Consider the following 21,806-nt stretch of genomic DNA (forward strand, 5'->3'; position numbering starts at 1 on the left):
GTGTGAAATTTTAACTTCCGTATGATCATTGCATGCTAATATAATTTATTAGTAATAAAGGACCCCACATTTTAACAATTCTTTTCTAGACTCTTTTTGACTTTTATAAAAAAATTAATACAGCATTTATAAAACAAAGGTGTTTAGGAACGGGGAAATATTTAAGTTAAAAACAATCATCTATGTTATGTTTTATTAGTATTGTAAGTACAAAATTATCTTTCAAATATACATGAAATTAACATTAATTAGATTTCCTTTTATATTATTTAAGATAATTATTTTGGATCTATTCCAATTACAAATTTATTAACTACTCTCGAAGGTTTCAATTTAGGTCCTCCTCGACATTTTAAGTAGTTGCACTGGGTTGAAGCGCCTCTTGGGCGCGAACATGTGTTGTCGCTGGTCGTATCGCGCTGCGGTGCGGTAGGGCACGGGCAGGCCGGGCGGCAGCGCGGCCTCGGTACGCAGCTCGGGCGCCCACGCCGCGTACAGCAGCGTGTCCGCGGCCGCGCGCTGCGGCGTCAGCACCAGCACCACGCCGCGGGCCTCGTCCACGCCGCGCACCAGCCCTGCAACACAACACGCTCGTATGAGGTCACGCCCGCGCTTATCACCCCTAATCTGCAATTTATTGCGGCACTTTAATTGATAACACAAATATTTATTGTGACATTCGTTATACATCATACAACCTGTACGGCAGTATTCTTCGACTGCAAGGAAGTTACATCACGTTTGACTCATTTGGTTATTTTTACAGTGCCATACTGTGCAAAAGTAGATTATGGAATTCTATGACATAGTGTTGAATGGTCGTTGTTTGTTTGTTTTTAGTTTCCTTGAAGCTGCCGTTTTTTCTTTTTCACTTTATTGAACAAAGGTTCTATAGAAGTGGGCAATGTAAACAGGTTATTAAGTAGTTACCGGCGCCGAAGCAGCGTAACGGCGTATCAGCCAGTGTAAACAGCCTCCTATCGCCGGAGTGTTGGCACAGCGCTACCACTTTGCCGTTGATCACCTTGGTGACAGCATCGTGGCTCACTTTCACGTTCAGTCCGATATTCAAATCCTTTAGATTTACCCTGAAACCAAAACAACGGTAAATTTTCCTGATTTTTTAAAGTAAACCACACCTTTAAATGACTTCATCGTTTCCTCCTAGACTTTTCAAAGTTTGTATCTTACAACACGAAACTTTGTATCGGACTTGGCAATTGAAATTCGCCCTTCAAACAAAACAAACATGACCTACATTCAGATTAGAAAACGGAACCGAAATAAGTTTCAATACGAATTGAATTGATGATGACGAATTATAGTGACGAAAATTGGTGAAAGGAAAATCTCAGAGACCCTAAGATAAGACGAGGGCGAGGGGAGAGGAGCCGCGCGAGTCATCACCGGGCGCTGCGGTGACATCATCGCCGTTCGCAGAACTCGGCGCGCGTGTTGCGATTACGTCGATGTAAATACTACAGCTTTTTGATGCTCTTGTATTTATCTATGCGCGTGTTAGGAGGGCTTTCAAACATTTAAAACCAAGGGCAACTTTTATACGCGTGTAACGTAATTTTGAACAAACCAAAAATAGTTTTTGGTACTTGTTCTATTTTTCAGCTGGGTTTCTTCCATTTGAGAATTCAATTACTTTGTAAAATATTGAGTTGGTACCAAATGGCTATGTTTCTCAAAAACAATATAGATGGCGCTGTACAGTTTTTCGTTCGTTTAACGTTCTAATTTCATGAATAACAGACATAATGCATCTTTTCTTTGGGTATAAATGATGACCCTTTTTATTACAGCCAAGCACAATTACATCTGCCACCAATTATTGTTCTGATCAAAATAAAGAGAAGCAAATATAGGTAGCAATACAATTCGTTCATCTTTTTCATTTATTTATAGCCTTTTATATTTTAAAGTTTTTCCTTAATCTACGATTTACAATGCCAATCTGTGTGCCTTCAGGCAAAGGCCTCCCCCATTTTTAAGCAACAATATTTCTGCCATTACCAGAGAAATAAGAAAATAGGTAATTATAACGTTAAAGCTGTACAACGCCATCTATATTGTTGTTGGTGAACGTAGCCTGGAAAGTCCCTTGTTATCACCGATGTAGCTAAGATTTGCTTAACACCAAACATGTAAGTTCTAGCAACTCATATTTGTACAAGCTTGCATATGATCGGGTTTTACCCGAATAAGTGACGACACCGTTGATTGATAACGGCTAATGATCCATTGTAGCGGTCGAGACGATGACTCATCAATCACCATGACTACACGAGAAATGTATCTCGTTCATTCATTAAAGTTATAATACGACCACTCGAGTCAGTCAAGTAAACAGCTGAAACCACTTGTTGAATGTAAAGGGAACTTCAACTGTTTGAAACGGTTCGATACAGGTACGAAAACTCTCCTGTAATCACTACAGGGTCATTTTAAAAGAGTACTTGCAGTCACTACTGGATTCAAATTCAAAAATATCTTTATTCAGTAGGTAACATAGTTACACTTTGAATCGTCAATTTTTACATAACGAACGTCTCATCCGCCTAAAACTACTGCAGCTTCTCACAACCTGTATAGCCGGATTGGTGGTATATGATGAGGACTGAATTTAATAAATGGGTAAGTTCTAGTTTTATTATAGTGTCATTCACTGATATCAACATTCATGCATACTAAGGGATTAGACTTTAACCATTTAGAAACACAAAGAAGAAATAAGGTCTTCTTCTATCGTGTGGGTTGTGAGGTGGATTACCAACCTCATCAACCCTGGTGTCAGGTTATTATTGAACCGCCAAAGGCACCTAACATGGCTCATGTACATCAGTAAGTAGTAACCGGGATCAACGGCTTAACGTGCCTTCCGAAACACTGATGATCTTACTTTCAGACAATCAGGTGATCAGCTTGAAACGTCCTAACCAAACTGGGGATCACAAAGTATTTTTTGTGATATGTCCCCACCAGTAAGATAGTAAAGGAGCCATTATTATTCTGTATCGTGAGTACACAATATGGCGCTATTTACCTAAAGAACGCGCTCTGCTTCCGATCTTGAAGACTCACATTGAATATTAAAAGTGGACTGTATTGGGAAAATTGCGATATACTAAATTTGGGTAAACAATTGATACGAAAGTGCAACATACAAAATACGACAATAGACGAGAAAAATGCCTTTAAAAGAGAAAGACTCACCTAGATGTCCTGCTGTGACATACGCAGGCTCGAGAACCAACAGCCAGGGAGGCTCCTGCAGTACCTTCAGCTCGCCGACTTACCTCAGATTACCGAGTTACCTATAACTGTGGCAAAACACTCGAGCGATGGATTGTCTTCCCAATCTAAAGGCACTGTTGCACTAGGAATATTTTCGGCAATTACGACAATGGTTCGAAAGATTCGAAATTATTCGAGGGTCACACGTCTGACCTCTATAACGACACGAAAGCAAGAGAGTGAGGGAGACGTTCCAAAACTAAATTTTCAAAAAGTTATTTTTTTTTTTTAAAGTTATGTTTGTGATGTTGCCAGGCGAAATATAGTACAATTCTGAACATTCCGCCCACCAAAATACATTGTATTTTAACCGAAATTAAATTATAACACGATATATAAGCAAAAATTAAAACTATAAAACGACACGAACGAAAAAATATTTGTTTACGACATTACAAGTTAACAAAGAGTACTGTTTTATTTCAAATCCTCCATTGGCAGAGGGCAAAGTTTAACGATAGGTCGTTTGAATTCGCCAACTTCTGTACGCACCGTGACAACTCTACAGACACCATCAGTCCCGGGATGAAGTTTCGAGACGCGACCGATTTTCCATTTCATTGGACTGCATTGCTCGTTAACAATGAGTACAAGAGTACCGATCGAAATTTCCCTTCGACTATTATACCACTTGTGACGCTGTTGCAAAGTGTGTAAATATTCAAGGTGCCATTTGCGCCAAAAATCTTGATGGATTTGTTGCAACAATTTCCATCTCTGCAATGAACCTAACTTTACATCAAGGAAGTTGTTTTCGGGTAAAATAGTAAGGGGTTCCATAGTTAGAAAATGACCAGGGGTCAATACCGAGAAGTCGTTAGGGTCTGAGCTAACGGGCGAAAGAGGACGAGAGTTTAACATGGATTCAATCTGCGTGAGGACTGTGTAAAATTCCTCGTAAGTTAGGCGTTGCGAGCCAACGACACGCGACAAATGCGTTTTTACAGACTTGACCCCAGCTTCGGCCAAGCCTGAAAAGTGTGGACTACCAGGGGGGTTGAACACGAACTCGATTCGTTCGGCTCCGGAAGCCCCTTTCATAAGGTCACTAAGTATATTGTAGGCTCCGATGAAATTTCTACCTTGGTCGGAAATGAGTTTCGAGCAGCGACCACGCCGTGCGATGAAACGCCTCAAGGCGGCTAGATAGGCCTCGGAGGTCAACTCCGACACGAGCTCAAAATGAAGAGCCTTGGTGGCTGTACATACGAAGACACAAATATATGCCTTAAACGTGCGCACACCTCGACCCCGACCCAAACACACATCAAAAGGCCCCGCATAATCTACAGCAGCAGACGAGAATGGTTTTATCTGGTTGATACGAAAGGCTGGCAAATTACCCATAAGAGGAGGTGGTGCCACTTTCGGATGGGCGCGAAAACATTTTATACAACGCGACACAACAGAGTGTATTGCTCTTTTCGAAGACAAGATCCAAAATTCTTGGGCCAACAAGTTTTGGAGAGTTTGCAGTCCAGGGTGCATAAAGCGCTGATGATAATCATCAACTATTAATTTCGTGAGCCTATGATCACGAGGCAATAATAGCTGATGTCTAACGTCATAAGTCAGCCTTCCTTTAGATAGGCGACCGCCCACCCTCAAAAGCCCATGTTCATCCAAAAACGGAGATAACTTTCTCATGGGTTTAGGTAAGGGACGAGAAGAACTATCTTTCGACAACAGACGAATTTCTGTAGCAAAGGCACACTCTTGGACATGCTTCACGAGGAAGCGAAATGAATTATTTATTTCCTCAGGCGACAATTGTGATTTTAAATCCTTCGAAGAAGAGTTTTTCAAATTATTTTTGAACCGAAAACAATAAGCTAGGATGTTTAAAATCCGCTTAAAAGATGAATATCGATTGAGAATTTCATCTACGAACGATATGTTAGATGCTGTAAAGAGGCTATAAATCTTCTGTTCATCAGATGCAAGGTGGTCAAACTGTATCTCAGACTGTGGCCAAAACTCTTGAGGTTGAGAAAGCCAATTAGGCCCCGCCCACCATGTTACGTTCTGGATGAGGTCAGCAGGATGTAAACCGCGAGAACCGCAATCCGCTGGATTTTCAGAACCAGCCACGTGGTACCAGTTTTGAGGGGACACTTTCTCCTGAATATCCGAGACTCTATTGGCCACGAAGGTTTTCCACTTCGATGGACAAGAGCGGATCCATGTCAGAGCGACACTTGAATCTGACCAACAGTAGATGTCGTCAAAATTATAAAAACCATCTAAAGCCTTTTTGAACGAAGCGATTAAGTTCGATAATAAAACAGCAGCTAGCAGCTCCAAACGAGGAACGGAACACCTACGAAGGGGGGCCACTTTCGACTTCGCACAGCAAAGTCGCACAACGATAGTGCTGTCATTTTTAACGACACGACAATAAATGACCGCACAATAACCCTTTTCTGAGGCGTCACAGAAACCGTGAAGCTGCAACGACGTAAAAGATTCGACCATTCGACGAGGAATGGAAAGCGAGCTCAAGGATGATAGCTGCGACTTAAACCTACGCCACTCCTGCGCGATAGTAACAGGAACTTCGCTATCCCAATCGGTTCCAGACAACCACAACAGTTGTATTAGATATTTCGCAAAAAATACGACCGGCGATAATAAACCCAAAGGGTCGAAAATCTTTGCGATATCCGAGAGGATAGATCGCTTAGTACAGCGTGAATCATCCATTGAAGTACGAAAAGTAAATTTGTCCTCTTGTGGGAGCCAAGAGAGACCCAGAATTCTAAGCGATAAATCACTTATATCTTCGAAACTCCGGAGGCGGTCGGAATATAAGTCAGAGTCCGGACAAGAATTCAAGAATTCAGGGCTATTGGAGGCCCATTTCCGCAAATGGAGACAAGAAGACGACAAGATGTCCAGCAACTCCTTGCGCATTAGTAGAGCACTCTCAATAGAGTCTGCACCTGACACAATGTCATCTACGTAAGTATCTCTCGCCAAGACAGCAGCACCTTGAGGAGCACGAGATGAGAATTCCTCAGCTACCTTAGCGATGCACCAAAGCGCCTGGTACGGAGCGCAGGATACCCCATAAGTTACGGTAAGGAGGCGAAAATCCTTCACAGGATCCTCTGGAGACGCTCGCCAAAGAATGCGCTGATAGTCGCAGTCTCGCAACTCGACCAAGAATTGGCGATACATCTGCTTGATGTCCCCGGTGAAGACTACAGCATGCCAACGAAACCTAACCAGAAGATCGAAAATGTTCTTCTGTAACTTAGGGCCAGGGAGCAACGAATCGTTCAAGGACACGCCAGCGGCATCCTTAGCACTTGCGTCAAAGACCGTACGCAAGGGTGTGGTAACCGAGTCAGGGCGTAGAACTCCGTGATGAGGGATATAATAGAAGTGGCCTTCAGACGACAGAGGCGGCTCAACTTCTTCCATATGACCACATTTGAGGTAATCGTCCATGAAGTTAATATAAGCAGTACGAAAGAGAGGGTTTATTTTAAACTTCCTCTCTAAATTCAGAAGTCGCTTAAGTGCGACCTCACGAGAATTTAAAAACCTTGGCTTCTCCTGAGGGTCGACAAAGGTCAACGGGACAATCATCCTACCTTCAGGGTTACGACAATAAGAAGCCTCCATATAGGTTTCACACGACAATTCAGCTTTCGAAAAAACGACAGGCTTAGGAGGATCTAAATTCTCCAACTCCCAGAACTTCTTTAAACTGTTGTCCAAAGACAAACTCGACACTAAAAGACAGTCCTTAGTCACAACACAGGAACCTTTACGAAAACGAGAACGACAAGTGTCAACATCAATTGCACATTCACCCATTACTATCCAGCCGAAAACAGTGCGGATAGCAATAGGCTGACCTGACTCGCCCTTGACAAGACCAGGTTGAAGTGCCGAAGCGAGAATATTGGCGTTGACCAACATGTCAATAGGCCCAGGCTGGTGGAAGAATGGATCAGCAAGATCTAATCCCCTAATATGTTTCCAAGAGGAAATATCAATTTGTCCCGACGGCATGTCAGTACAAATTTGCGACAAAACGAGAGCATTAAACGAAAAGTTACATGAGGAGCCACCATTAGATGGTACTATCTCACATTCGACAGTGCCAAGAGTATCGGCCGATACCGTACCAATACCATTCACAGGATGGGCGTTGTCCTTTATGTCAAGTCCAAGCTTCCGAGCACAAGTCAAAGTAATAAAATTGCAGGCACTAGCACTGTCCAAAAGTATGCGAATAGGAGTCAATTTATTAAATTTATTTTTAATTAAGACCATAGCAGTCGAAAATAAAATTTGGGAATGACCTCCAGGAACAGTCAACGCTGTGGGAATATTCGACGAAGTCCCTTCGATACATTGTTGAGAAATGTCATCATCAGCAGACGTGTGGAAATGAAGTAGCGCGTGATGCCTATACTTACATTTGTCACAGTGAACTGATGACTTACAATGTTTGACTGTATGAGAGGGATGAAGACATACAATACAAAGTCGTTTATCCTTCACACAAGCAAACCTCTCACGAGGTGTCAATTTTAAAAATTTGGGACATTTGTCTATATTATGGCCAACCGTTAAACACAACGTACAGCTGATCACAGGTGGTACAATAAGCGATGACTTTGTTTTAGACACTGGCTTTGTAGTAACAATGTTCAATTTACCAGAATTTTCCAAAGCTTGACTTCGCTTTTCTATAAATTTACACAAGTCAGCATATTCCGGAATATCAACATCAGACTCTAATTGTAACTCGAAAGCCTCTCTAGTAGCTACATCAAGCTTGGACCATAACAAATGGAACAGCATAAAATTCCTATCTGGTAACTGGTATTTATCTAAAATTTCAATATTTTCTTTAAAGGTACGAAAAACTCTATTTAATTCTGTACTACTTTTAGACTTCACAGATTCACAGTGTAATAATTTTTCATAGAATATTGACGCTAACACTCTTTTACGTTCATAATGATTTTTCAAAACATTGTATGCATTTAAATAATTCTCATCTGAAATTGGATAATTCTTTATTAAATCCAATGCACATCCTCGAACATAGGTCAATAAATAATGTAGCTTTTCCACTGCTGGAATTTCCCTATTATGAATAAGTGAGTCATAAAGTTGTTTAAAAGAAATCCAATTTTCAATCCTTCCATCAAAAGGCGTTATGTTTATTTTAGGCAGCTTTACACTTAAGCACTGATTATCCGAAACTGAAACTGAAGGTTTTATATCAGCTTGCGACTTCTTCAACATACGATACTTTATTGACCTCACTTTTGTTTCAAACTGAGCCGAAAAATTTAACTCGCCTGGTCTGTGTTCTTTCGAGACTGACGCCAATACTTCTATCTGCGCTCTGTGAAACTCATCCGTAATTTCTTTCACGTCCTGTAAAGTATATCCTACCAAGTCCGTGTTTTCCATACTTTCGATACGGGCAAATGCATAATCCCGAGCAATGCGGTTCCTGTCTCCAGTAACCGACATACTATCATCGCTACTCATTGTTAATTTAAGTTATTTTAACAAAAACAACACGAAAAACAATCGAAACCAACAAAAAACAATGAATAACAATGTGATATGTATGAGGTTATTTTTAGACTCGATTGACAAGTAGTCAACTTGACGTACGAATGACAGTGACAGCAGACTGACAAGGTGCGTTCAGAAGCAAGTTCAAAAATTAAAAATAATATTTGAAACAAAACGGTCTTCAATCTTTTGAAGGTTAACACAAAATAAAATATGTGTCGTTTTAAAGTTACCTTCAAGTTTTTTATAATTAATTTTCAACTACAAAAATTTGATTATGGAATCCTTAGATCGCCTTACAAATGAAATATCGTGCTCAAAGGACCAAAAAATGAATATTAAAAGTGGACTGTATTGGGAAAATTGCGATATACTAAATTTGGGTAAACAATTGATACGAAAGTGCAACATACAAAATACGACAATAGACGAGAAGAATGCCTTTAAAAGAGAAAGACTCACCTAGATGTCCTGCTGTGACATACGCAGGCTCGAGAACCAACAGCCAGGGAGGCTCCTGCAGTACCTTCAGCTCGCCGACTTACCTCAGATTACCGAGTTACCTATAACTGTGGCAAAACACTCGAGCGATGGATTGTCTTCCCAATCTAAAGGCACTGTTGCACTAGGAATATTTTCGGCAATTACGACAATGGTTCGAAAGATTCGAAATTATTCGAGGGTCACACGTCTGACCTCTATAACGACACGAAAGCAAGAGAGTGAGGGAGACGTTCCAAAACTAAATTTTCAAAAAGTTATTTTTTTTTTTTTAAAGTTATGTTTGTGATGTTGCCAGGCGAAATATAGTACAATTCTGAACACACATCAAACTATAATTTGTTATTGATTAAATATTAGCTGTAGAAGATAAAAGATTTAGAAAAATCTCTGAGGTCTAGTGATTAGACCGTCGGGCTCGCGATCTCACGATTTTCGAGGTTCGGGTTCGATTCCCGATGGGAAAAGTGTCGTAATCATTTTGTGATTTGCTGAATCACGCGAAAAAGTGCGAAAGTACGTCCGTCTGGGGCTACCAGTCGAAACGCCTCCAACAACGGACAAGCAGTGGAGCAGCGTGGTAAAATATGCTCCACCTCCTCCGGTTAATTGAGGGAAGGCATATGCCCAGCAATGCGACGTACAGTCAAGAGCAATATAATGTACCCACTTTAGGACTCTGTCGCACTAACATATTTGACATTTAGTGAGACTTACAGTTCAATTTGTCAAAAAAGTTAATGCGACATGGTACCAAAGTGTATACATATTAATGCTCGTGACTGTACTGTGGGGCTATTTAGTTAGGTATTTAAAACATCTAAACTTACTCGTAAGGCACGATTGATAGTAGATCTTCATGGTTCGTGTCAATCAGCTCCCCAAAATATGCCAAGAAATTCAAGTAGCGCTCGTCTCTCGGCGCTAGTGAGAAGTTATTCTTCACAGTATTATCAGCATGGTGGCTTAGGACGAAAGAGTACTCAATATTTACATCCCTCACGCTTTTAAACAGACGATCATTTTGGAAGTCCTCAAAGTATAGGTTCTTAACTGTTTGAGGGTAGAGATGGTAGTCATAGCGCTTTTTAGCGTTTCTAGAATCGATTTGTAAAAGAAATGTGGGTTGTGTGTGCAGAATTATTAAGGAGATGAACTTGAGCCCCAAGTTATTGGTCATGCCCATAGTATTAACTATCCATGGCAGGTCTCGGAGGTGTGGATCGTTGGAACAGTGAGCTATTAGCGCCTCCACGGCCGCGACGTATCGTCTCGGGTTGTCCATTGTGTTTATCATGCCCACATTCAACATCCTGAAAAAGAACAAAGGTGTGTGTATTAAGTAACGAACAGAATTTTGCGATTGAATTTGTTATAGTAATTTACGTTTTTTCTTTTTTTTCAAACAATTTATTACGTTACGATCGCGTAACATTGAAGTGGCGGGCCGTTTAAACGCTTAATAGACCACTGCAAATCTATCTTTCTAACAATTGGACACTGCACTATCTAGGGGTTTCGGCTGTCGATACTAGATATGACTCCCAGTGAGGACATATCAAAAAGCACTTTATGAAACTGTCCCTAGCAGCTGGCGGTCATAGCAAAATACTTAAGAGGAGCGAGACATGGCGCCCCACAAAATACAGTTTTTTTTTCGCCGCCGAAATATAAATAAATCTTTTAAAAATGTCGTTTGTGGCCACCCGTTAAATCTATGAGTTTTATATGGCCGCTAAGAGGCCGAATTAACAGGGCAGGTGTGCCCAATCCAATAACTCCCCTGTAGATCCGGGGCTGCCAGCCAGGGTGTTCCCGTCTGAGCCGATTTTGGCGCTCCCCCTAAAGTGGCGACCGGTGCCGTCGCACCGTTCGTTCCGCCCTAGGGAAGCCACTGGTCCCTATTGTGGTTAGGACATTGCAAGGTCTAGGGTATACTGGTTGGACTATTGGGAAGGGAATGTAGCAATTGTCACTTCCTCAGACTGAAAAGACAGCCTGCAGGACTGCGCTGGAAGGGACTTCTGAGAATAACCGTAAGTTTTATCATCAAACTGAAATCAACATACATCTGCGGAGTCTTCAAGTGCGTAAAGTTAGGTCCGAGTAGCGGCTCTGTGAGCACGGTGGCGGATACATTCCCGGGGAGGGTGACCTCGCACTGGCCAGGGTCGAGGTCTACTAGAAGCACGGGCCCAGTGCTCACCAGTCTATTAACGTAGTACCGCAGGAATGTCGACTTGCCTGTGCCTTTGCCGCCGCACACTATGCCCCTACTGTTTTTATCTGCAAGATGAATTTGGAATCATGAATATTGGCTGGAAAAGTAACTTTGGAATAAACTAGATCCTAGCTTGTGTGGATTTGATAAAGTATATTGTAACAGGTGTACAATCAAAGATCAAAATTACTTGTAAACAGTGTTGAAATTATGAGCCATTAGTTGTCATAATTATAAAATTATGTTTTTGTAGCTGTTTTTGTTCTATTACAGAAACGACGTACTGATGTAGTTGTTACACAAGGCATATCAGGTGCCTTTGCGACTCAATAATAACCCTGACACCAGGGTTGTTGGGGTTGGTAATCCACTTCATAACCCACATGATAAGAAGAGAGAGTGAAGATGTACTTACTTGAACCATATTTGATAGCTTGTTTCCAACTAATATTCTCCTCAAAACATTTCCAAGGTCTTGTCAAGTACAAAGAGCAGCCAAGTATCTGAGAAGCTTTCTTTAAGCAGTGCTCTATATTCTTATTGGGTTTACTAAATAAATCTGTGACTGAGAAATTGTTCTCCACAAAGTCCATTTTCTTACTCCGCAAAGGCTGCATGCATACTACACCATCATATTCACCGAGTGTCGTGACTATGTCTTCTGCTTCAGATACAGACATTCCAACAGAGGTCAGTTTCCCAAACAAGCCATAATAAGCATTCTGGTTTTCCACTGTTCTCAAATAATGGGCGTAGTTGTAATTAGGTGCATACACCTCACATGGTTTATCTTTTAAAGTGTATCCTTGTACTTCAATGGATCCTCCTAGAGCCCTCACTTTCACCTTCCCGTGTATGTACATTTGTGCTGGATGTTGCAATATAAATACACAACTGTTATTCTTGCCATAATATACTTTAACTGGATTAATAGGCTTTCTTTCTTCTAAATCTGTAAGTTCTTTCTCAGATGTTTCTTCTGATTGTATGGTATCATAAAGAGCTGTACTATCTTCATTGGGTTGGATGCTTGCATCAAAGTCTGTTGTGTCAAGATCTATTTCCTCAACGGCTGGAACATTATCCACTTCTGGTATTAAACTCCCGACTTCATCTTCAGTTTGCATGTCAACTACACTCACATTTTTCTCATCAGTCTGAAATAAGTCATATTCATCTGCAAAAACAACATTTTGCTTATCTGATGGTAAGTTTCTTATAGTAGGATGTCTGTACTCCCCAAGGATGTCAGCCAGACTTTCGCTCTGCATATCTGTTGCTATTACCGACACAAATGGTGACGACTGATTTGTAGTATCTGAATCTAATGACGTATCATTTAAGGAGAAGTTTTCTGCTAAATCCTCTTCAGAACTTTCATCATCCTTTGGTTTATAAGGCCCATTAAACTTTTTAGTTTTAGGTAGTTTTATATTGTTCACTCCATCACTTAATTCTCCCACTTTCATATCATCATTTTTACTTGAATCCTCTTCTGGCCTAAATGGACCATTGTATTTTGGAGTACTACCTAATGGTTCTTTGGACTTTTTCTTCACTTCCATTTCATTTAACTTTCTTTTTCTATTTTTCTTACTCTCCTTAGTGTTAAGCTTCTCTAGAATTTTAGCTGCGAGAACACCGTCTACATCAAATTCTGAATCACCTTCAGAATCAGAATCAATATCAGTGGAAGTTTCTATAAAACTACTATCTAATGTGTCTTTGTCACTATCGGATGTATTGTCCGTTTTTCCATGGAAACTATCTTCGGATAATGATTCTACATCTTCACTGTATTCACTTATGGATTCTTTACAAGATTGATTGTTACTAACATCATCATACAAAAAACTTTCATTTACAGATTCTTCTAGGCTGAGGTTACTAACTTTAGACGCATCTACATCCTTATAGTCTGTATCTATCGTCTCTTGAGATGTATCAGCCGCAGAGCTCGAAATAGTCAAGTTTAGGTCTGAGAAACCACTTACTGAAGAGGAATCGTCAAGTTCATTTGCCACATTCACCGAATCTCTTATAAGAGCGTTGTCACTATGCTGATAACCATACAGCATTTGTTTTAATTGTTTCTTCACATTTTCTTCAGACTTATGCTCTTTTCGTGAAGAATTATTGGATTTAGCAACGTGCGCTTTTTCAAAAAACTCCATGACGGAATTTTCAAGAACCCTGTAAGAAAATTATTGCTAAATTATTATGTTATTGAATAATTGAATAATGTTGTATTTTTCGTCACTTTCTCATAGCAAAAGGTCGAAATAATAATTTAATATAAACGCGGTAAACATACAACATGTGTTTAAATGTCAAACAAATGTCAACGACTTTTTTTTGCCTGATGAACTGATTTTTCCGGGTTTGGCCTATTGTAAATGTCTAATCGTCATTTGGAGCAAAAGTTCGGTCAGATTCAATAGATTTACCGCTCCATATAATTTGTTTGAATGCATAATTTGTGTTTTGGCAGGTCCATTTCTTCCTTGTCCCGGGAAAATACTTCAAGTCCTTTTCTGGGCCTGTATTAAATACATACAACGTGTCGGTTTAACATAACTGTAGGAGTGAGAGTAAAGGCAGGACGATAGTACTCGGGTTTCTTTTTAATTCGCGATTTTATTACTAGTTTAAACTTTTATGAAAATATACCCGATAAAATACAGCAGACATATTCCACTTTATTATTTACTTCTTTCCTCCGTGGTCTAGTGGTTAGAGCGTTAGGCTCACGATCTGGAGGTTCGGGTTCGATTCCCGATGGGGACATTTTCGAAATCACTTTGTGAGACTGTCCTTTGTTTGGTAAGGACTTTTCAGGCTTGAATCACCTGATTGTCCGAAAAAGTAAGATGATTCCGTGCTTCGGAGGGCACGTTAAGCCGTTGGTCCCGGCTATTAGCCGTAAAAACACCTCCAGCAACCCGCAGTGGAGCAGCATGGTGGAGTATGCTTCATACCCCCTCCGGTTGATTGAGGGGAGGCTTGTGCCCAGCAGTGGGACGTATATAGGCAGTTTACATTTACTTCTTTCCACAAAAAGTCCCCGAACGAGAATCGTTCCTAGTCTGTAGGGCTTAGGTTATCGTACGAAATGACGATATATTATGTACTTCCTTACAACCATACCTAATTTCATCTAAATAGCTTCAGTGGTCTTGTATTTGACGGTCAGATATAGTCATATCTCATCCTTTTCATCTATAAGTAGAAATCTAAACGTTTCAAATCACATGATGCAGACAACATCAGATAACTAGGCACATCCAATAAAGTCTAAAATAAAACAAGTTACGTAAATATGTATGATGTTTATTTATAACCACTTCTTCCGTACGAGATAAATACATTCCATGATTGTATCCACATTCAATACAGTCCATACGAATGTTACACTACAAATTGGCCGCTAACAGAAGCGACAGGCAGCCGCACATCCGCTTCTGCTAGCGACCGCTTAAATATTTCATACACTGGCACGAAACTGTACTATCAGAACTAATTTTAAATGATTTACCCGGGAAGGAAAAAGCGTCAACCAAGTGTATAGCTCCTCTAAAGGATGTAAATTTAAATCGCTTGATTCGACGTTTCCGCTGAGAGTACAGAATCGCGGCAGACTGCTCGTTTATACACTAGAGGGCTTAGCCAGACTGGGAGAAGGTGGCGAGGAAATCGGTGACGATCTTCTTGAGGGCGGCGTCGGACTCGGGGGTGATCTGGCCGTCTTTAGCGATGTTGGCGAGGAGCCCCTGCTGGCTCGTCTTGATGTGCTGGGTGAATTCCTTCTCGAAGGCGGTGATCTTGCTGGGGTCCAGCTTGTCCAAGTGGCCGCGGACACCGCAGTAGATGATGGCGACCTGGAATACCGTGATTTTAAGTTATTTATTTTTACATAATTCTATAACATTATCTGTACAGGTATACCGAAGTTTTTACGCCTTAAGGCCCCAAGTCCTTTTAAAGTCCAAACCATGTTTAACTATTGTCTGGAAATCTGAACCGCAAGATATAAATAGATAACAATATACCGAACGGCTAAAAGCAGATTTCTGTTAGCAAAATTACATGGGGGAAAATCATGTATATAGAACAGACTTCTATCACATGGCAAGCGAATACAACAATCGTATTGGTTCAGCGCGATATGCGGGCGCCATATTACGGCAACAGATGCCATGGACTCTTCAGTCCTGTGGGTTATGAGGTCAATGACCAACCTCATCAACACTGGTGTCATGATTACTATAGCTGAAAGTATATATTTCTTTTATTTCTGATAACTGACCTGCTCTTCAATGGCCATGGGCACATACTGTCCCTGCTTCAGCAGCTCGGTGAGACGCATGCCGCGGTTGAGCAGCTGCTGTGTGGCGGCGTCCAAGTCGGAGCCGAACTGCGCGAACGCAGCCACCTCACGGTACTGGGCCAACTCCAGCTTCATGGAACCAGCCACCTGTGGACGACAAAAATGGTATTTTTCATATAAAAATGAAAGGTCACTGACTCACTCATCACGAAATCTCAGAAACTACAAGTGCTAGTCTAAAATTTTGCACGAGTGTTCCTTTTAGGTGCTCACTAAGACGGGATTTTAACCCAAGGCAAGGGTGGCAGTTTATATGTATAAGACTTCTATAAATAAATCTTTATCTAACAATATTTTTTAACACTTTCAAGGACAGAATGTCTTATGACGTTCAGATTCCAAGGTGTCATGCTATCTATTATGAACCATCAATGACATGGGTCATTTGGGTTAATAGTAGGGTTTCACACGAATGCAAATGAAGTGGCGGGTTAATATCTAGTTACCTAGTCTTGCTTCTGGCCACAATCTCACCTGATGGTAAGTGAAAGATGCCTATTTTTTATATTTTAATATTTGACATTGTAAGGAAACACTTTCTGTGGCAGATCCTCAATTTCTTTGCATTTTGGATCACCTCCCATAAACACTAACAAATGTTGTATTCTTATTCTATCACAAAGCAAAAAACAAAGCTTTCTGTTAGACCAAAATGACAAGCGGTGACCCTTATCGCCGTCGAGCCAACTGTGTGTGTAATCTAGTATCTAGATACCTTGCAAGATAGTTTCATAACAAGGTTAAGTAAATGCCTCACCTGCTTCATGGCCTTGGTCTGGGCAGCGGATCCGACACGCGATACGGACAGACCTACGTTGATGGCGGGCCGGATACCCTTGTAGAACAGCTCGGTCTCCAAGAAGATCTGACCGTCGGTGATGGAGATCACGTTGGTGGGAATGTAAGCAGACACGTCGCCGGCCTGGGTCTCGATCACGGGCAGGGCAGTCAGGGAGCCGCCGCCCATCTTGTCGGACCTGGTCAAGGGGCGAAATCCGTACAAGGTTACAAATATAAAATACCTAATATACCTTAGGACTAATTTTTTTTTTCATTTTTGTGCCTAAACATGCGATCAGTCGACTGACCATAAGCAGTTTTGATGGTTTTGGTTTTAGTGGCGTGCAGGACAGACCCCCTCATTAGAAGGCTGCCTTCATTGAGGTGTTACTGTATATTATCCCATGTGTGTGTCCTTTTGAGGGGTCTCATACCTTAGGACTAAATAACAAAAGTGTGATGTGGTGAACTTACATCTTGGCGGCACGCTCGAGCAGACGGGAGTGGAGGTAGAACACATCGCCGGGGTAGGCCTCACGACCCGGGGGACGACGCAGCAGCAGCGACATCTGGCGGCAAACGTTACATCATACTTATATAACATACAAAAAACAGCCTATATACGTCCCACTGCTGGGCACAGACCTTCCCTCAAATCAACCTGAAGGGGTATGGAGCATACTCCACCATGCTGCTTCACTGCGGGTGTTTTATGGCTTTGATTGACTATAAATATAATTAAATAAGACTTATATAGGCGGACTTTGGAGGGTAGCTAGTAGTCAGCAACCAAGACTCTCTCAAGAACTGAAAATATTGCGTTGGATTCACGCTCGATCCGGAGGTCCCGGGTTCGAATCCCGGTGGGGTCATATAATAAAAATCACTGTGAGCACTGGTTTGATTAGGACATTGCAGGCTGATCACCCGAGTTTCCGGAAGTAAGATGATCTATGCTTCGGAAGACACGTTAAGTCGTTGGTCCCGGTTCCTACGTACTGATGTAAGTACGTAGTCGTTATGTGAGTCATGCCAAGGACCTTTGACGGTTCAATAATAACCCTGACACCAGGGTTGATGAGGTTGGTAATCCACCTCACAAACTACACGACAGAAGACGAGGTGAGTGTTACCTGACGGTAAGCCACAGCCTGCTTGGACAGATCGTCGTAGATGATGAGGGCGTGCTTGCCGTTGTCGCGGAAGTACTCTCCCATGGCGCAGCCCGAGTACGGGGCCAGGTACTGCAGGGGCGCCGCGTCGGACGCCGTGGCAGACACGATGATGGTGTAGCCGATGGCACCTGCAACGGGGTATCGCATTGGTTAACAATGTTGTATGCCACAGAGGATACTGATGACAGGGAGATAAAAAGGCCACATTGAAGCAATTCATTTAAGAAAGCAATTTTGCAATTTTACATTCATAAAAATGACAACAAATGTCAAATAGCAATATTGCTTTCATAAATGAATTGCTTCAATGTGGCTTTTTTATATGAATGTGGATTTTTAGACGCCCAGTTCTGGTTTAAATCTTAGTGCCGACTGTAGATAAATATAAAAAAAATAATTATAACAGTCACTTGTTTAGTAAATCATTTCTGTATTGAAAAATACCATAAACAAAGCATGGGTTAAATTGGTGGAGTAAAAGACAAAGGACCTATGCCACAGGTTGAGCTAAGATAATCAGCTGTGATGTGACAGACAGGAGATGCCAGTTTGCACCCTTCAATACCATTAAAAAATGGAACCTTTTAATACCACTTAGGTACAGAACCTTTAAAATAGTAATAAAAAGTTTTTTTTTTTTTTGACGTGACTTATTGTAGATTTGCCGCAGATGGCATTAACTACTTGGCCGGACAAATGGGGAGCGCTGAAGGCTCTCACCCGGTACAACGTTTAAGACAACAGGCCTGAGGGTGCCCAGTTGGGCGCGAACCTCGGCTCAGGGCGTCGTCTGAGAGGAAAAATATTTGAAAGAATTAATCGACCCTAGTGGGTCGATAGCGATAAGCGCTGAATGAGGGAACATATCCATACCAGCATCAGTCAATCTCTTCACGATCTGGGCGACGGTGGACCTCTTCTGTCCGATGGCGACGTAGATGCAGTACAGCTTCTTCTTCTCATCGGAGCCCTTGTTGAAGCGCTGCTGGTTGATGATGGTGTCGATAGCCAGAGCGGTCTTGCCGGTCTGACGGTCACCAATGATCAACTCACGCTGACCACGACCGATGGGTACCAAAGAGTCTACAGCCTTGATACCTGGTGATGGGAAAACATATTTGTTAGAAATTTGTGATAGTTTGATTCTGAATTGGATTCTGCAGCCTTACTACAGGTGACATTTGAACACCATAGAAGCCATTTGATAAGAATTCCTATTATACATATAAAGGAGAAGTACCATCATCATCTTCCTAAGAAGAATACTAATGATATCCTAACCTAACCTACCTCATCGGCATGATGCGGGCGCGGCGCGAATTATATCAAGGACTAACCGAAAAAAAGCCACAAAAGAAAAAAAGAAAACAAAGACGGAAAAAAAGAAAAAGAATAGAAAAGTCGAGGAATAGCCGTACGTTTATCTGAGTAGATAGTATTCGCTGTGTCTATTGAAGCGGCGCGCTTGTTGCGGCCTAAAGGAGCTGAAGCCTGTCTGAACTTCCAACCCGCGTAAGAAAAACCAGCCCAATGCAGGCCAGGTTAAATACATCCGAAACGCATTGGGGACCAAAAATAAAAGAAAATAATTATATTTTCCAAAGATTAAGATCTATAAACAAATTATCATGGAATAACTTACCAGTCTGCATGGGCTCGCGCACAGACACACGAGGGATAATACCGGGGGCCTTGATACCGACTCGCATGCGCTGCTTGGTGTCCAGGGGTCCCTTGCCGTCGATAGCGTTACCCAGAGCGTCCACCACACGGCCCAACAGCTGGTCACCGACGGGCACGTCCACGATGGCACCGGTACGTTTGACAATGTCGCCTTCCTTGATCAGCTTGTCGTTACCGAATACTACCACACCCACATTGTCGGGCTCCAAGTTGAGGGCCATACCCTGTGAATGTGAGGTTAGTTTTGTAAGGATTTTTTTTTAATTTTTAAATCTTGTTTTATACTTATGTTTTAGAGACAAATAAAAATATTTTATATATTAATATTATTAAATGATGTGTCACTTTTTTTTTCACTAAGTACCTACTTATGCCTAAAGTACACAGCATGTTATTGTAAGGGTATTATTGGTTAAAATTGTTGTAAAAATGGGTACAATAATCAAAAATGATGTTTAGTAACAAAGTCTTATACTCTGTTTAATTTGATCATGAATGCTTATGATTTATATCATTATCTCATGATTAGATAACAAGTTAATATATAAAATTATAATTATAAAAATCTGTGTTTGAAAGGTTTTCTTTCATTATAATTTCCACTAGCAAGTATGAGTTTCCTTCAGGGAAATAAGAGCCAAAATATTTTAAGGAAAACCTTAAGTCAGAATAGTGCTACATAATAGAATAGAGACTCATGTATACTTTAAAAGACTTTTGAGATAGATTGATATACCACATTTAATAGCCCTGGATTTGCTTCTATATTTTTTTATATTTCTAGCCCTAGAAAATAATAAGCTTTAAAAATATTACTCTAAACAGTTACTATTACTTGACTGCTGTTAATAGCGTAACCTACCTTGAGACCAGAGGAGAATTCCACCATCTCCTCAGCCTGGATGTTCTTCAGACCATACACACGGGCGATACCGTCACCAATGCTCAACACACGGCCAGTCTCTTCCAAATCGGCCTGCAAGGAAGTAAAAATAATGATATCACTGAAAATCTGAACTCCCTAAGTATAAAAGCAGACTTTGAAAGGTTCCGGTTCATTTATTTGCATGTCATTCATATTTATTCATACGTGTCCATAACTTGAGTAATAAAAAATAACACAAAAATATTCTAATTATTGTACTAAAATAAAAAATAAAAACTTTTTTATAAGCTTTTGTAATAATTATTTATCATGTTTCCCTTTAAATAACATGTTTCAATTTAATTAAAACATTTAAATAAGTTAATGAATTAAGACCTTCACAGGTAATAAAATAGATTTTTATATAATTGAACATTTTCATTAATATTTTGTCCATAGAGCAATTTTTAGGTCAGAAAGAACCAATGTCATATGAGTAGGTATGAATGGATATGTTTATGTAACAAGGCTCACCTTTGGTGCAGCACCGAGGATTCTCTCCTCCAGGATGGTGGAGATTTCGGCAGCCCTCTGCGTCGTCGAGACGTGCAGCTTGCGGGAAGCCACCGCCATAGCGGGGCCCGCGACCTTCGATACCTGCCACACATAACCAAAACCCAACCATCATTTATAACTTCACTTACTACAGTTTTTAGTCGTATTCCATACACTTTGACAACGTTTAAGGTTTTCAGAACTATTCAGTGATAAGGGACAAGCCCCGGTCTGGCAAAATCCGTCGGCCGCTATTACATAACACCGTTCATGCATAATAACCTGAACTTCATAATTTTTATATCTGTATCACAAAATTGTAAAGTCCTCCCTAATAGTAATAATTAACACATTGTTAGGGTTCATAAGAGGTGTTTGATGAAAATTATTGACGATTTGCCACAAAATGGACCGACATTGCGGACATGGAGACCGGTTCATCTTATCACTAATTTCACACCCGCTAGAACTTTTATCGACATTTAAATTTATACCTGAGTCGCAGCATTTGGGAGGCGCCTGGCCACAGAAGAGGCCAAACGAGCGGAGATTAGCGACATTTTTCACAAATTACTTATTTCTGTGGCACGACCCGTGTACTTCTCCGCTCGTGTTTCGTCGGTGGTAGAACCGGAAATGGTAAAATTGATATTTCTCTATGGTTTATCCGCATTCGTATTCTAATTCAAAAACTTATTTACCTCTATCATTATGCCAGAGCAAGTCAATAAAAATGTTTTTAATGACGTGGAAAATAATTACATTAAAACTTTTCAAATTTTT

General features: G+C 40.9%; 2 protein-coding genes across 2 annotated transcripts; both read right to left on the reverse strand.

Moving 5' to 3' along the window:
• Nucleotides 1-179: 179 nt before the first annotated feature.
• Nucleotides 180-13,912, reverse strand: LOC126374147 (polynucleotide 5'-hydroxyl-kinase NOL9). Its single transcript, XM_050020615.1, has 6 exons — nt 13,893-13,912; nt 11,994-13,771; nt 11,427-11,643; nt 10,188-10,670; nt 931-1,088; nt 180-575 (listed from the first exon to the last, which is right to left on the reverse strand). Exons 1-6 carry the CDS (start codon nt 13,895-13,897, stop codon nt 334-336), a joined length of 2,883 nt encoding a protein of 960 aa, XP_049876572.1. The 5' UTR covers nt 13,898-13,912; the 3' UTR covers nt 180-333.
• Nucleotides 13,913-14,892: 980 nt separating this feature from the next.
• LOC126374175 (ATP synthase subunit alpha, mitochondrial) lies at nt 14,893-21,672 on the reverse strand. Its single transcript, XM_050020660.1, has 10 exons — nt 21,518-21,672; nt 21,003-21,125; nt 20,466-20,579; nt 19,563-19,827; nt 18,794-19,018; nt 17,879-18,048; nt 17,220-17,314; nt 16,723-16,942; nt 15,885-16,052; nt 14,893-15,456 (listed from the first exon to the last, which is right to left on the reverse strand). The coding sequence occupies exons 1-10, from the start codon at nt 21,581-21,583 to the stop codon at nt 15,241-15,243; spliced, it is 1,662 nt and encodes a 553-aa protein (XP_049876617.1). The 5' UTR covers nt 21,584-21,672; the 3' UTR covers nt 14,893-15,240.
• Between the last annotated feature and the right edge of the window lie 134 nt (nt 21,673-21,806).

The sequence above is a fragment of the Pectinophora gossypiella genome, chromosome 17 (assembly GCF_024362695.1).
Source record: "Pectinophora gossypiella chromosome 17, ilPecGoss1.1, whole genome shotgun sequence".
In the NCBI taxonomy this organism is placed as follows: Eukaryota; Metazoa; Arthropoda; class Insecta; order Lepidoptera; family Gelechiidae; genus Pectinophora; species Pectinophora gossypiella.

Bases quoted from the DNA above. Each gene is read 5' to 3' on its own strand.
- LOC126374147 (XM_050020615.1), bottom strand. The intron at 11,644-11,993 runs GTAAGTACATCT...TTCATCTTGCAG, and splicing joins AGCTATCAAATATGGTTCAA to ATAAAAACAGTAGGGGCATA. The intron at 576-930 runs GTAACTACTTAA...GTTGTGTTGCAG, and splicing joins GTTACGCTGCTTCGGCGCCG to GGCTGGTGCGCGGCGTGGAC.
- LOC126374175 (XM_050020660.1), bottom strand. From the start codon at position 21,583: ATGTCGCTAATCTCCGCTCGTTTGGCCTCTTCTGTGGCCAGGCGCCTC. The intron at 16,053-16,722 runs GTGAGGCATTTA...TGTCGTCCACAG, and splicing joins AGACCAAGGCCATGAAGCAG to GTGGCTGGTTCCATGAAGCT. The intron at 15,457-15,884 runs GTCAGTTATCAG...ACGGTATTCCAG, and splicing joins CCATGGCCATTGAAGAGCAG to GTCGCCATCATCTACTGCGG.